At 45.0% G+C, this 13,337-nt stretch overlaps 1 protein-coding gene across 6 annotated transcripts in view; it reads right to left on the bottom strand.

Moving 5' to 3' along the window:
- Positions 1-13,337, bottom strand: part of CACNA1I (calcium voltage-gated channel subunit alpha1 I) — a 1,298,213-nt gene that overhangs the window by 738,318 nt on the left and 546,558 nt on the right. For all 6 annotated transcript variants that reach the window (XM_033929511.1, XM_033929508.1, XM_033929510.1 and 3 more), the window contains one exon: positions 7,328-7,461. In XM_033929511.1, coding sequence (XP_033785402.1) covers positions 7,328-7,461 — 134 coding nt within the window. The remainder of the gene's footprint in view (positions 1-7,327; positions 7,462-13,337) is intronic.

Genomic DNA, 13,337 nt, shown 5'->3' with positions numbered 1-13,337 from the left:
GTGTATGGTTTATTTTATTTGATATACAGTGTTCCCCTGGTTGTTCGCAGTCGGCGGTTTGCGGTCCCGGTCATTCACGGTATTTTCGGACCGCCGACAAGGAGAGAGCAGCCGGAGCGCTGAGAATGCAGGAAATCACTCGCGGTTCGCTCCTGCACAAAGTCGAGCCTTATCCAATCAGGAGCTGCTTTGACATGCAGCTCCTGATTGGATAAGGCCTGACTTCGTGCAGGAGCGAACCGCAAGTGATTTCCTGCGCTCGCGGCGCTCCGGCTGCTCTCCTGCTGCCCTCTTCAGGCTCCCCCATGAAAAACCGTATTCGCGGTTTTTCGAGATTCGCGAGGACTCCTAGAACGGAATCCCCGCGAATCTCAGGGGAGCACTGTACTGCAAAAATATTAACACAGAAGCACTTACCATTTAGGAGGCCCAATTAAGCGCGATTCTATAAAAGTTAGGTGCATTATAGAATTGCACCTAGTGGTGCCTAAAGTGGTCTTAGGCAGGCACCTACTTGTAAACATGCCTTCGATCCACCACCTATCCATGCCTATGTTCAGGTAGGTGCCTTGGACTAGGTGCCTACCTCAAAATGGTAGGCACCTACCATCCAATTAAGTGCAGTTAATATTAATTAAAAGTTGTTGATTGACAATTATTGGTGCCGCTTAAGCTTTTTAAATAATTAAGCTAGGCACCTAGCCTTAGACATCATTTATAGAATCTGGGTCTAGGTGCTCTCACATTGGGCTACATTCACTAAGCCCACCGATCGTGTTTGCGATCATGTACCGACCCAATTTTCCTCTGACCCAATTCACTAGCCTCTGTTCCAATCATCCTCCGATCCAATCCCGATCCGCGCATGCAAATGAGGGGAAACGGCATGCAAAGTAGACAGGCAGCCATTCACTTAACAAATCTGGGACACCGCCTGGTCTGGCCGATCAACAAAAGAAGCGACTGCTTGGGACCAGTCGCTCACGTCCTTTCCGAATGTCCTCGCCCTGAAATCCCAGCCCTGCAGCCCATCATAACATAACACATAACATAGCACTGTGCTTGTTAACCGCGTAACCGTAAGTTCAACGTAGTTTACAAAAGATTATAAAAGTAAAGATGATACAAGGAATAGAATAAATTAATTAGTCAAGTGCTTGGAAAAAAAAAAAAAAAGATAGGTCTTCAGCTGTGTTCCATAAATGTTTGTAGGAGTAAGCTGTGAACCAGCAGTGTTCGAAATTCTTTATCATGAGAAGCTGCTTGAAACGCTAAAGTACGATTAAGAAATTTCTTGCTTTTACAACCCTAAACAGAAGGAAAGCTAATCAGGGCATGGGTTTTTCTGCTATGTTTGTATGAAGCCAAAGAAAATCCATTAACCAAATAAAGGGGGGCTGTTCCATAAAGAGCCTCATAACAGAAGAAACCTAGCTCAAACAGTGCCCGAGCCTCCACAGGCAGCCAATGTAGCTTGCAATAAAAGGGTGTGACATGGTCGTATTTCTTCAAGCCAAAGATCAGTCTAACCGCTGTGTTCTGTATTAATAATAGTCTCGCTAGTTCTTTTTTGGTTATTGTCGAATAGACACTATTACAATAGTCAAGAAGACTTAGTAATAATGATTGAACCAATAATCTAAAAGCAGCAAATTCAAAGTAAGATCAGATTGTTCAAAGCCTCCATAAGGTAAGATAACTTTTACATACTACTGCATCTACTGAGTTTTCATAGTGAGATGTTGATCTAAGACAACTCCTAAGATTTTGATCGTTGGATGGATTGTGTACGAAGTTGAGTTTATATTAATGGAGGGTTCATAAAGAATTTTACTAGGAGACGTCACAAAAAAACATCAAAAAAGCCCCCAGCTCTCTGCTCAATTAGGGATACATCGCCACACTTCCCTTCAAGAGCCCTGCTCTTGCCGCCCCGATTCTCCTGCTCTCTGCCGCCCTTCCCTGCAGTACGAGCCCATGGTTTTAACTCACGGGTTTAAAGCGGGGCTGCACTGCGGGGAAGGGCGGCATAGAGCAGGATAGTCAGGGCGGCACAGACTTCCATTTCGGTCTTTTAGCCTGACGTCACGCTGGGCGCAAACTTCTCCTCCGCAGCCTCCCTCGGTGAAGAAGAGGCCATTCCATAAGGCTTTCTGCCTTGAAAACATTTTACGGAGACCACAGGGGTTGCAATTTCACCACTTAAATGTGCCCTGATTGTTTGAGCCCCTGAAGTTAAGCAGTGTGCCGGGACTTATCTTTACTGTTCTCTTGTTTCAGCGGAGAGCATGCGCAGACCATCTACAGACAAAGATGATGGTCTGCGCAAGCATCAGGATCACTCAGTAGTGATCCGTGCGGTCAGTGTGGGGCGTTCCTACGATCACCCCCATTTGAATATTGTCCAGTCGTGAATTGGTCGGCCTGCCACGGATCGGACACAGATCGGTCACATTCGGGCAGATTAGTGAATCAGGCCCATTGTTTGCATTATCCAGCACATACTAATGAAAATGTCCATGCCGATTCTCTAAAAGAAAAATGTACTGTATACCATGCCCAAAAAAAATTATACAAAAGACATAAAAATAATAGGGAGTACCAAAAAACGGAGAAAACAGACCTCATACACAGCCGGGACTACACAGCTCTTGGGAGATAAGTGAAGCGAGAAAGTGAGGGGCAGCTGAGCGAGTGCATTTGTAGGTAAATAACAGGAGTTTGAATTGTATTCGGAAACGGATGGGAAGCCAATGAAGTGGTTTTAGGAGCGGGGTAATGTGAGTATAGCCCTTAAGACATCATTTAAAGCCTTAACCAATTGGAGCACTTAGGAAAGCTATGTAAGCCTTAGACCTAGTACAAAAGCCAATGTGGAAGTTATTTAAAATATGTTTATTCTTATATAAATTGAAAATACACAAAGGTTTGGCCTGTTCAAACCAGTCAAAGCAGGCCCCTTGAAACTTCTGTACCCTGGCCACCTATGTGTGCAAATATCGGGGTCCTTTTACTAAGGTGTGCTAACCTATTCAGCGCGTGCAAATTGATTTAGGGTGTGCGAGAGATTAGCGTGTGCTAAACGCTAAGGTGCCCATAGAATATAATAGGTGCCTTAGCATTAATCTTTAGCATTCGCTAAATCAGTTAACTCGCCTTAGTAAAAGGACCCCATTGTCTTTTTGAAATTTCCCTTTACATGGGTAAATACCACAGGCTGGCTTTTACTAAACCGCGAGAGCTTCTTACCGTGGGCTGGTGAGATAAATGCTCCGATGCTCATAGGAACTGAATGTGTGTTGGAGCATTTATCTCACTGGCCTACGGTAAGAAGCTGTACCGCTGTAAAAGCAGCCCATTGTTCTTGTGTATATGCTTTTATAATGTCCTCCAAAGCCTGAAATATAAATATATAAAATAATGTTCCTGATGTCCCTATTCTTATTTAGCAAGCTAACTGAATTAAGGAAAAGAACACTTTATAGCTATTAATTTTATATCTAGTTAACTTTGAGAGTCAACTGGTTAAGGTAGGGTTACCAGATTTTCCATTTGGTAAAAGAGGACGTGTGGCCCCGCCCTGTTCAACCCTGGGCCCGCCCTGCCCCGAGCCTCACCTCATTCGCCCCCCCCCCCCCCCAAACCTCATCTCTTCGGGCCGGGGTTGGAGTGCATCCATGCATACGTAGATGCACTCCAGACCCGGCCCCGATCTCACCAACTTTTCAAAACCCGGACAAAGTGCCATGTTTTAAAAAACCATCCAGACGTAAGGATATGTCCTCTCTAAAATCCAGACGTCTGGTAACTCTAAAGTATGGGGTTCTTTTCCAAAGCTGCAGCAAAAGTGGCCTTAGCATGCTTTTAAGTCTTACCCATGCACCTTGGCCATGGGTAAAATGACCACTTTCCAGATTGTTCCATTAATGGCCATGTGCTAATTTTCCCATTAGCATATGGCCATTAGTGTATGATCCCCTACTGCCATCCGTTTTGTAGGTTCATAGACAACGGCGCGAAAGACAAAGGAGTGCCCAGACAATTGAGCGCAGCGCGGAGGCGTGCGCCGCTCAAAATTACTGTTTTTAGGGGCTCCGACGGGGGGTTTTGTTGGGGAACACCCCCCACTTTACTTAATAGACATCGCGCCGGCGTTATGGGGGGTTTGGGGGGTTGTAACCCTCCACATTTTACTGTAAACTTAACTTTTTCCCTAAAAACAGGGAAAAAGTGAAGTTTTCAGTAAAATGTGGGGGGTTACAACCAGTGTTCCCGCTAAGCTGCGCTGGCCTGCGCTGGCGCACAAAATATTACATCGCAGCGCACAAGTTTCTCTTCACAGCGCACACACGCGTCGCAAAGGTAAGGGGAGGTAAGGTAAGGGGACGCATTGGGGGGATTGCACTTCCCCACAATTGCCATGCTTCGGTTCCTCTTCTTCCTTCCTTCCTCCCCCCCCCCCCCCCCCGCGGGACCCTGCGGCACCATCAACTCTTACTCCCTCTAATGTCGGCCCTGCAGCTCCAGACTTCCTCGCACCTTCTCCCCTCCCCCTTTGGATCGCTATTATTTTAAATGTTATAGCCGCGGAGCTGTATCCATCAGTGGAGATGTCTAACCTCGGCCCCGGGTGTTACATATGCTAGGTACACCACTGCATTATGTAAAGATACCAGAAAGCTGGCGAAGCAAAAACTTTAAGTAAATTGTTATTCTTCTAAGTTTTGAGTATTTAACCCTCCCACAATCTCATGGGCACTCGTTTCAAGTTTCAAGTTTATTGAGATTTTGATTTAAACGCAATATCAAATATTTTCAATGTGTATAACAAAAATAAATTTTGGGAAATAAATAAAACCATTTGAACAATAAACATACAAACATATCCATAGATGATTAAAATTACATAAGGAGTACAAGGATAAACTACATTTGTTTAAAAATGCGTCCTCTGCGCCTGCTCATAAATTTGTGGAGTATGTAATTTGTCGCTCATGCATATTTTTTTTTGCACACACCTCATCAATCCTTAGAGGGAACACTGGTTACAACCCCCCACAACCCCTACAACGCCCCCACAACTCGGCGCAATGTCTATTAAGTAAAGTGGGGGGGTTCCCCCCCACACACCCCCGTTGGAGCCCTGAAAACATTAATTTTGAGCGGCGCGCGCCTCCACGCTGCGCTCAATTGTCTGGGCGTGCCTTTGTCCCGGCGCGCTTTTGACCTGACACCGTTTTGTAAGTGGTAGAGACTCATGCACTAAACCTGCACTAATCGGTCAGTGTGCAGCGATGTCAAAGCACTAACTGATTTTCATAGATGCACTCACTCTCCACCCCCCTCTATGAAAAAGTTTGACTCAAAGATTATGCAAATACATGCATAAAATACTGCGGGATGCCTCAGCACACCCCATAGTACGTTATTTTTAGTTGCAGTAAGCACGTGATAGTGTTTACCACAACTTTGCAAAAGGACCCCTAAATATCTTTGGGTTCATTGACCTGTTAAATTTTAACTAAACAACTCATCTGCTCCAGCTTTAACCAGGTGAATCAAGGAGTGTGAGAGGTATTGTGGGTTGTGATTATTAAAACTGAACAGTGTCAAATATTCAGCACTATCTGACTAAAAATATCAACATAAGTAGCAGATGTAAGTTAACCTGCTGTATTCAGAAGTGTTAACTTAAATTATATTTTAAAAGATATCAGATTAACAAGATAAGACACTGCTAGATTTTGACACCTAAACATTTATCTCCATCTGTCTGGAAATAAAGTAAATCCTAAAGCTTTCCTTGGCTTCCGTTAATAGCCAAAACATCCTTCACCAGGTCAGAGTTATAAAAGAGGCTTTTAATTATTCCTCCGATTGCAAAGCAGTAGGAAAGATCTAAACCAGAACTGCGCATGGGATTAATAGTTTCCTTTATTAGTGAACTGGCCACAAATTTAAGGTGGGGGGTTAGAAACAGAGAAAATGATGGCAGATAGAGGTCATATGGCTCATCCAATCTGCCCAGCCATATCATCCACTATCTCTTCCTCCCTGTGGAAGAGTAAGGGGTTATCTTCCACTAATGCTACCCTCCATACAGCAGGGGCTGAAAGCCCAAGGCTGAGCGGACTACATGTCCCAGACTGCACTGGGATTTACAGTTCAATGTTGAGCTAGCTTATCCAGGTAACCCTGCTGAGTCGGGGGGGGGGGGGGGGGCTCAGCAGGAAGTTGTTTATCTGTCACAGAGGAGACTCATTCGAGGAGGTCCCCACGAGAGACAGAAATCTCTGAGGAAGGAAGGAGTCCCGTGGATAGAGAGAAACTTCCCCTTCCTAGCTGTAGGCTGAGGGAGCCTTGGAAAGATTTGGGACGTATGCAAGAACCTCAGGGGTAACTGGTCTCTACTGAAACAGGGTAAGCCAAGCCCTTAAGGAGAATAATTGTGGAAGTGACTTAAGGATATGCAAACTAAATTGTGCCTTTCCTGAGTCTGTGAAGAAAAAGACTAAAGTCTCCAGAAAAATAAAAGCTTTCTAATGTTGCAGCTTTGTACTGTGGTTGCTTGTGCTGTTTTGAGTGCATATGGGCAGTGCTCCAGGTGAGTCTGGACTGGACTCTGCCACAATCCCACTAAGAGGTCCCTTATGCCTGTCCTATGCTTTCCTGAATTCAGATATAACTCTTATCTCTGCCACCTCCACTGGGAGGTTGTTCCATGCATCCACCACTCTTATAGTAAAGAAGTGTTTCCTTCAATTACTTCTTAATCTATCTTCTTTTAACTTCATCTTACGCCTTCTTGTTGCCCCAGAAACAATCTACTGTTTATAAGAAAAAGATAAATTATTTTCCAATGTGCTACATTCTTCTAATGTCACTAACAAGAATCTTCACTCTATTTTGCTATCCATTTCTACTGTAATATCAAAAGAGACTGGCTGTACCTTGCTATGGAACACCCAATGTCACTACACAAAGCCTCTATGCCATTGCTACAATTTGTGTCATGCTGTGCTCAGTTAAATCTTCTTGTTCTGCTTTGAACTTTCAAGAATTGATTTTACAGAACTTTCATATCACAATAGGGAATTAATTACGGCACAAAGCAAAGACTAAACATGCCATCTTCTTTTTCCATCATTTTCCCTTGAAAGCACAGAAAGACAACTATTTCGAAAGACCTACTGCAAACCCCAGCCAATGACAGACTCTCGGACAATCTCGTATTAAGTCTCGGCACATGACACCATAGACTAGTTCACTTGCTCCATAATTCCAGCTGCCATAGCAAGGAAGAAAAGCATAAAAACAGCATCCTTACCCAGCCATGACGATGAAAAAGTCCAGTCGATTCCATGTGTCACCGAGGTAGCATTTCTTCCCGAAGATCCCCAGGGCCACCATCTTCACTACCATCTCCATGGCAAAGAAGATGAAGATAAAATCATCAAAAACCTGAGACAGAGTGAATACAAAGGGAAAAATGAATTTCTTTAGCAAGAACTAGACATTTTGACCTCAGGGAAGGCAATAATTTGATAGCAGCTCCTCCAGGTTGAGAAGCAAAGGTGGTGGCTACTTTTAGCTATTTTATAAAGGCACATAGTCATCTCTAGGAATTCATAAAATTGCCCAGCGAAGCTGCAGAAACCGTGACTAAAATGAAGCTGCAGATATTTCCATCTGCTTGGGAGTAGGTATAAATGTTCATGCATAAAGCACATGTGCATTTCTTCCTATAAGCAGGTGTAGTCAGCGTAGTGTGGCTGGCCTACTTTATGGACAAAATCTGTGACTGCCTGTACTCAACTGAAAACCCATTTCCAAATACGTCAACACTCGGACTGTGCTCTTGTCACTTAGGGCTCCTTTTCCTAAGGTGCGCTAGCGTTTTTAGTGCGTGCTAACCAAGCGCTAATTGAAAAATACTAATGCAAGCTCTATGGGGGTGTTAGCGTTTAGCGTGTGCGGCATTGTAGCGCGTGATAAAACCGCTAGCGCACCTTAGTAAAAGGAGCCCTTAGTATACACATGTGGAGTGAATTAATATGGGGCATTTTAGCACCTATACTTGCATATATTTATTCATTTTTTGTGACTTTTATTAATGTATATTCTGCCTAAAAAAAACCAACTAAGAGGTCTTTTTGCTAAGAGCACTAATGGATTTAACATGTGTTAAGAAATTAGTGTGTGTTAAGTGCCCTGGTGCCCACAGGTTTACAATGGGCTGCGTGGCATTTATAGCGCGCTAATTGCTAGTGTGCACTAAATCTTTTAGCGTACCTTAGTAAAGGATCCCATATTGGTTTACAGTATAAACATACATAAAATAAATACAAAACCACATGTTGTAAACAACATACAACAAAATAAATAAAGTGGTGTGTTGGAAAATCTCATATCACAAAAATGCCTTTATAAAATTAAGTACTTAAAACATTGTAACATAAGTGCTTTCATTTAAATTTCTGCCCATGTTTAAGTTCTGGTCATGTTTGTCAATATATGACCACAATTTGTCCATATATTTAGTGGAAGGGCCAAAGCATTCCAGGGATAGGACCCTACATTTACCTATATACCGGTAAGTGAACCACACAAACAGCAGTCCTAATTTTATACAGACAACTCAGGACCAAATATTCATCAGTACTACAACTGTTCAACTGATGCATTTCAATTTTAACTCATTCTTAATTGATGTATTCCAATTAATTGATTGTTTTATTATGAAATTTCAGTTGTATTGATTGTTTGCATTTTTATCTTGCTGTGAACTGCTTTGAACCTTTTTTGGTATAGCGGTATGCAAACAATAAATTCTTCTTATTATTATGATGGCTGAATACATGACTAATGATAAACAGATACACTATCCATATATCTTTATGTGGGTAGTGCCTCACTGAATTTCAGCCCTTCTATTTCTACCCATTGTATTCTGGGGCATACACATGCCAGACCACTGATCTGGCACCATTTGTTACTGACCGATAATATTTCAACTTGCTTTCTTTTCCCACACTAGCTGGAGTGGAATTGGAACTCTCAGCTTCCAATTCCAACCTGTTCCAACCTGGTATACATTTCCCCCCTTTTTTCAGGAAATGCACACTGGACTTACAGGCCTGAAAATAAGTCCCAGGATACTCTGAGTATGAGGTGATTCTTCTTGGTATACCTTTTTAGGTACTTTGTAGGAGGTTTCTTAGCCTGGTCTTGTGTTGTTTTATATTGTTCAATTAGAACCTCGTGGTTTTGATGAAAAACGTAGGTCTATTAGAAAATATTTTGATACAGAACCTTTCTGGATTCTGATGCAGTCTCTAATCCTGTCCCTATTACAATATTGCAATTTACCGTATTTTCACGCAAATAACGCGCACTCGTATAAAACGCGCACACGGGTATAGCGCGCAGAAATCACGATGATATGTACAAAAACTTTGGTATACCGCGCTCACGGGTATACCGCGCATGCTGCCCGACGCTCCTTTCGCCCGCCCTGACTTTCCGACTCTCCGTTCACCCCCCCTGACTTCCGTGCACTGTCCCCCCTTGAAGGTCTGTCCCCATCCTGAAAGCCTGATGCCCCCCCCCCGACGTCCGATACATCCCTCCCCCCGAAGGACCGCCGACTCCCCAACAATATCGGGCCAGGAGGGAGCCCAAATCCTCCTGGCCACGGCGACCCCCTAACCCCACCCCGCACTACATTACGGGCAGGAGGGATCCCAGGCCCTCCTGCCCTCGACGCAAACCCCCCTCCCCCCAACGACCGCCCCCCCCAAGAACCTCCGACCGCCCCCCCAGCCGACCCGCGACCCCCCCACCCACCTTCCCCGTACCTTTGGTAGTTGGGCCAGAAGGGAGCCCAAACCCTCCTGGCCACGGCGACCCCCTAACCCCACCCCGCACTACATTACGGGCAGGAGGGATCCCAGGCCCTCCTGCCCTCGACGCAAACCCCCCTCCCCCCCAACGACCGCCCCCCCCAAGAACCTCCGACCGCTCCCCCAGCCGACCCGCGACCCCCCTGGCGACCCCCACGACCCCCCCACCCCCCTTCCCCGTACCTTTGGTAGTTGGACGGACAGACGGGAGCCAAACCCGCCTGTCCGGCAGGCAGCCAACGAAGGAATGAGGCCGGATTGGCCCATCCATCCTAAAGCTCCGCCTACTGGTGGGGCCTAAGGCGCGTGGGCCAATCAGAATAGGCCCTGGAGCCTTAGGTCCCACCTGGGGGCGCGGCCTGAGGCACATGGTCGGGTTGGGCCCATGTGCCTCAGGCCGCGCCCCCAGGTGGGACCTAAGGCTCCAGGGCCTATTCTGATTGGCCCACGCGCCTTAGGCCCCACCAGTAGGCGGAGCTTTAGGATGGATGGGCCAATCCGGCCTCATTCCTTCGTTGGCTGCCTGCCGGACAGGCGGGTTTGGCTCCCGTCTGTCCGGCCAACTACCAAAGGTACGGGGAAGGGGGGTGGGGGGGTCGTGGGGATCGCCAGGGGGATCGCGGGTCGGCTGGGGGGCGGTCGGAGGTTCTTGGGGGGGGGGCGGTCGTTGGGGGGAGGGGGGTTTGCGTCGAGGGCAGGAGGGCCTGGGATCCCTCCTGCCCGTAATGTAGTGCGGGGTGGGGTTAGGGGGTCGCCGTGGCCAGGAGGGTTTGGGCTCCCTTCTGGCCCGATATTGTCGGGAAGTCGGCGGTCCTTCGGGGTGGGGGTGCGAGTGGTCCTGCCGGGGGGGGGGGATGTATCGGACGTCGGGGAGTCGGCCGGGCAAGAGGGCTTGGGCTCCCTCTTGCTCCGATCGTGGATGCGGGTGCGGGTGGGAGCGCGTGCGAGCGGTCGTTCGGGGTGGGGGTGCGAGCGGTCCTGCTGGGGGGGGGGTGAAGCGGGCGTCGGGCGGGGTGGGAACTATGTTTTAAAACTTTTGTATACCGCGCTCACGCATATAACGCGCGAGGGGTATGCGCGGTAGGTAAAAATGCGTATAACGCGCGCGTTATATGCGTGAAAATACGGTAATATTACTTCTCTGTTCCAGATCTCTTGTACTAAATCAGAAATTAGTTCAAAATGCAGGAGTTAAATTTATATTTGGATGATGGAAATTTGAACATTTACAGCCCTACTATAAGAAACTACATTTGCTGCCTACAACAGCTAGAATCAAATTTAAACTGGGAATTACTGTCTTTTAAAATTTTAGCAGAAAATGCTCCCAATTATTTGGCTGATTTGGCTATATTATTACAGATTCATTTTAAGAGGTACTCCACTAGAAATTTCTTTCAACTACAGAGTCTAATGATTAAAAATGTAAAGTCTACTAGCCAATTCTCACTCTCTCTTCAGTATCAGTTAGTAAATCGGCAGAATGAATTCCCCATTAAGTTGCGCTCTTGTGGTCAATATTTTAGATTTAGAAAACGTTTAAAGTCTTTGTTTCAGCATGTTGATTTATTGCGAATTGATTGTATTTTGTCTATTGTAGGCTTCTGTGAAATGGTCCTGCCTTCTTTAATTTGTAATCCGTCCTTGAACTGAATGGGTAAAGTTGGAATAGAAAATCTGGTTAACATAACATATTGCGCAATAATGACAATTTTTAGCATTGACTGGCTAGGTTTAGCTGCAAAATCAAGCCACAGAGTCTTTGGCTGCTATAAACTTAACCAATCAGTGCGGAATATTGATTTAACCAGTTAAGTTTATGCTGGCCAAAAAAATCTCTGGATATTCAACGCTGGTCACCAGAAATGGCCTGACATCCAATATCTGCGATCAGTACTGCGATCAGTTATCCGTTCTGCTTTTCGCAATATGAATATCGGCCAAAATATGACTAGCATATTACAGAATTTGTCTAAACTTGTAAAGCTGCAGAGTTTGTCTAAACTCTATGCTACAGATCATAGAGATACTGTGTGCTGTCAGAACTCAAAGATTGCTGCTCAGACTTATGCTACGATTAAAGGTGAACTTGTTACACTGTCAAAAGAGCATTTCGCCATTTCCGGTGACTGACATTGAATATCCAGAGGGGGGTGAGGGGGATGTCTGACCACTAAAAGGTTAGCCAGCTATGCGATATTCAACATTAACTGACTAACCTTTTAGTAGCCAAAGATAAGCTAGTCTATCTTAGGCCCTAAATTTAGCCAGCCAGCGTCTAAACATTTCCAGTTAGCCTACTAGCTGGGATATTAATTGGGAGATAGATGGTTGTCTCCTGCTGAATATTAGTGTTTAGCCATCCAAACACTATTTAACAGGCCAAGAGTCATTTCTGGCCAGTTAAATAGCTGAATCTCGGGCAGAATGTGATTAGGATTTCCGGTCATAGAGACCCCAGAAAGTCTGGAGCCAAGAATTCTGAGAAAACATCCAGAATGGCATCAAAAGACATTCCTGTCGTTCCCTTTGATAAAAATGTAAGGGCACAGGCCAATCGCCTTCTGCAATGTTATCATCAGAAACAGTGCCAATATCAAAATCATATGAAAGGGCATCTACCATGGCAAAGACAGTCATCTAATCTCAGCTGAACATCAACTCTGCATTGGTTGACCTCATCAGCCTTGGAATCTTCCAGAGCAAGTGCCTTCTGTGATGACCACCTGCACCTGTTCCCAAGGGAAGTGACTGGCAATAGCAACCCTAATATCGGATGAGTGTTCATTTCAACATGTAAAGAACTGAAATGTTATTTCTTATTCTGTTCCCTTCTAAACATTTCATATTACTTTTATATTCTAGTTATTTCTGTCCTCGTGGTACATAAATTTCTGTTATTTGTTGTTATGTGTTTGTAGTTCAGTAGAGTAAACATATCTTATTAAGAGTTAGAGCTTGGAACAGATCATTTGTTAGCTGTGGTATTAAATATCCAGAGTGTTAACAACATTTATTTATACACATCTCTGTCCTACCTCACTAGATGAACTCCTTCATATTTACCAAGCTGAACAACCATGATAATGCGTGTTAAAAAAATGTGAGGTCTATTTGATAGCTTGAATTAATGCCTGTAAATCAGTTAACACAGAAGAAGGGCTGCTGAAAAGTTGTCATCCCAGCCAAGAAGAGAATGATGTGGAGCCCTGAAACTTACAAGTTATTCCTTACTTTTCTTAAGATAGACAGGACCCTGAAGCCGTCGGCTCAATGCGCAGCGGCAGCAAAGAAAGCAAATAGGATGTTGGGCATGATAAAGAAGGGAATCACAAGTAGATTGGCGGACATCATAATGCCGCTTTACAGAGCAATGGTCAGACCACACTTGGAGTACTGTGTTCAACACTGGTCTCCCTACCTAAAGAAGGATAT

The sequence above is a fragment of the Geotrypetes seraphini genome, chromosome 2, assembly GCF_902459505.1.
Source record: "Geotrypetes seraphini chromosome 2, aGeoSer1.1, whole genome shotgun sequence".
In the NCBI taxonomy this organism is placed as follows: domain Eukaryota; kingdom Metazoa; phylum Chordata; class Amphibia; order Gymnophiona; family Dermophiidae; genus Geotrypetes; species Geotrypetes seraphini.
This window is presented reverse-complemented; position numbering and strand designations above follow the sequence as displayed.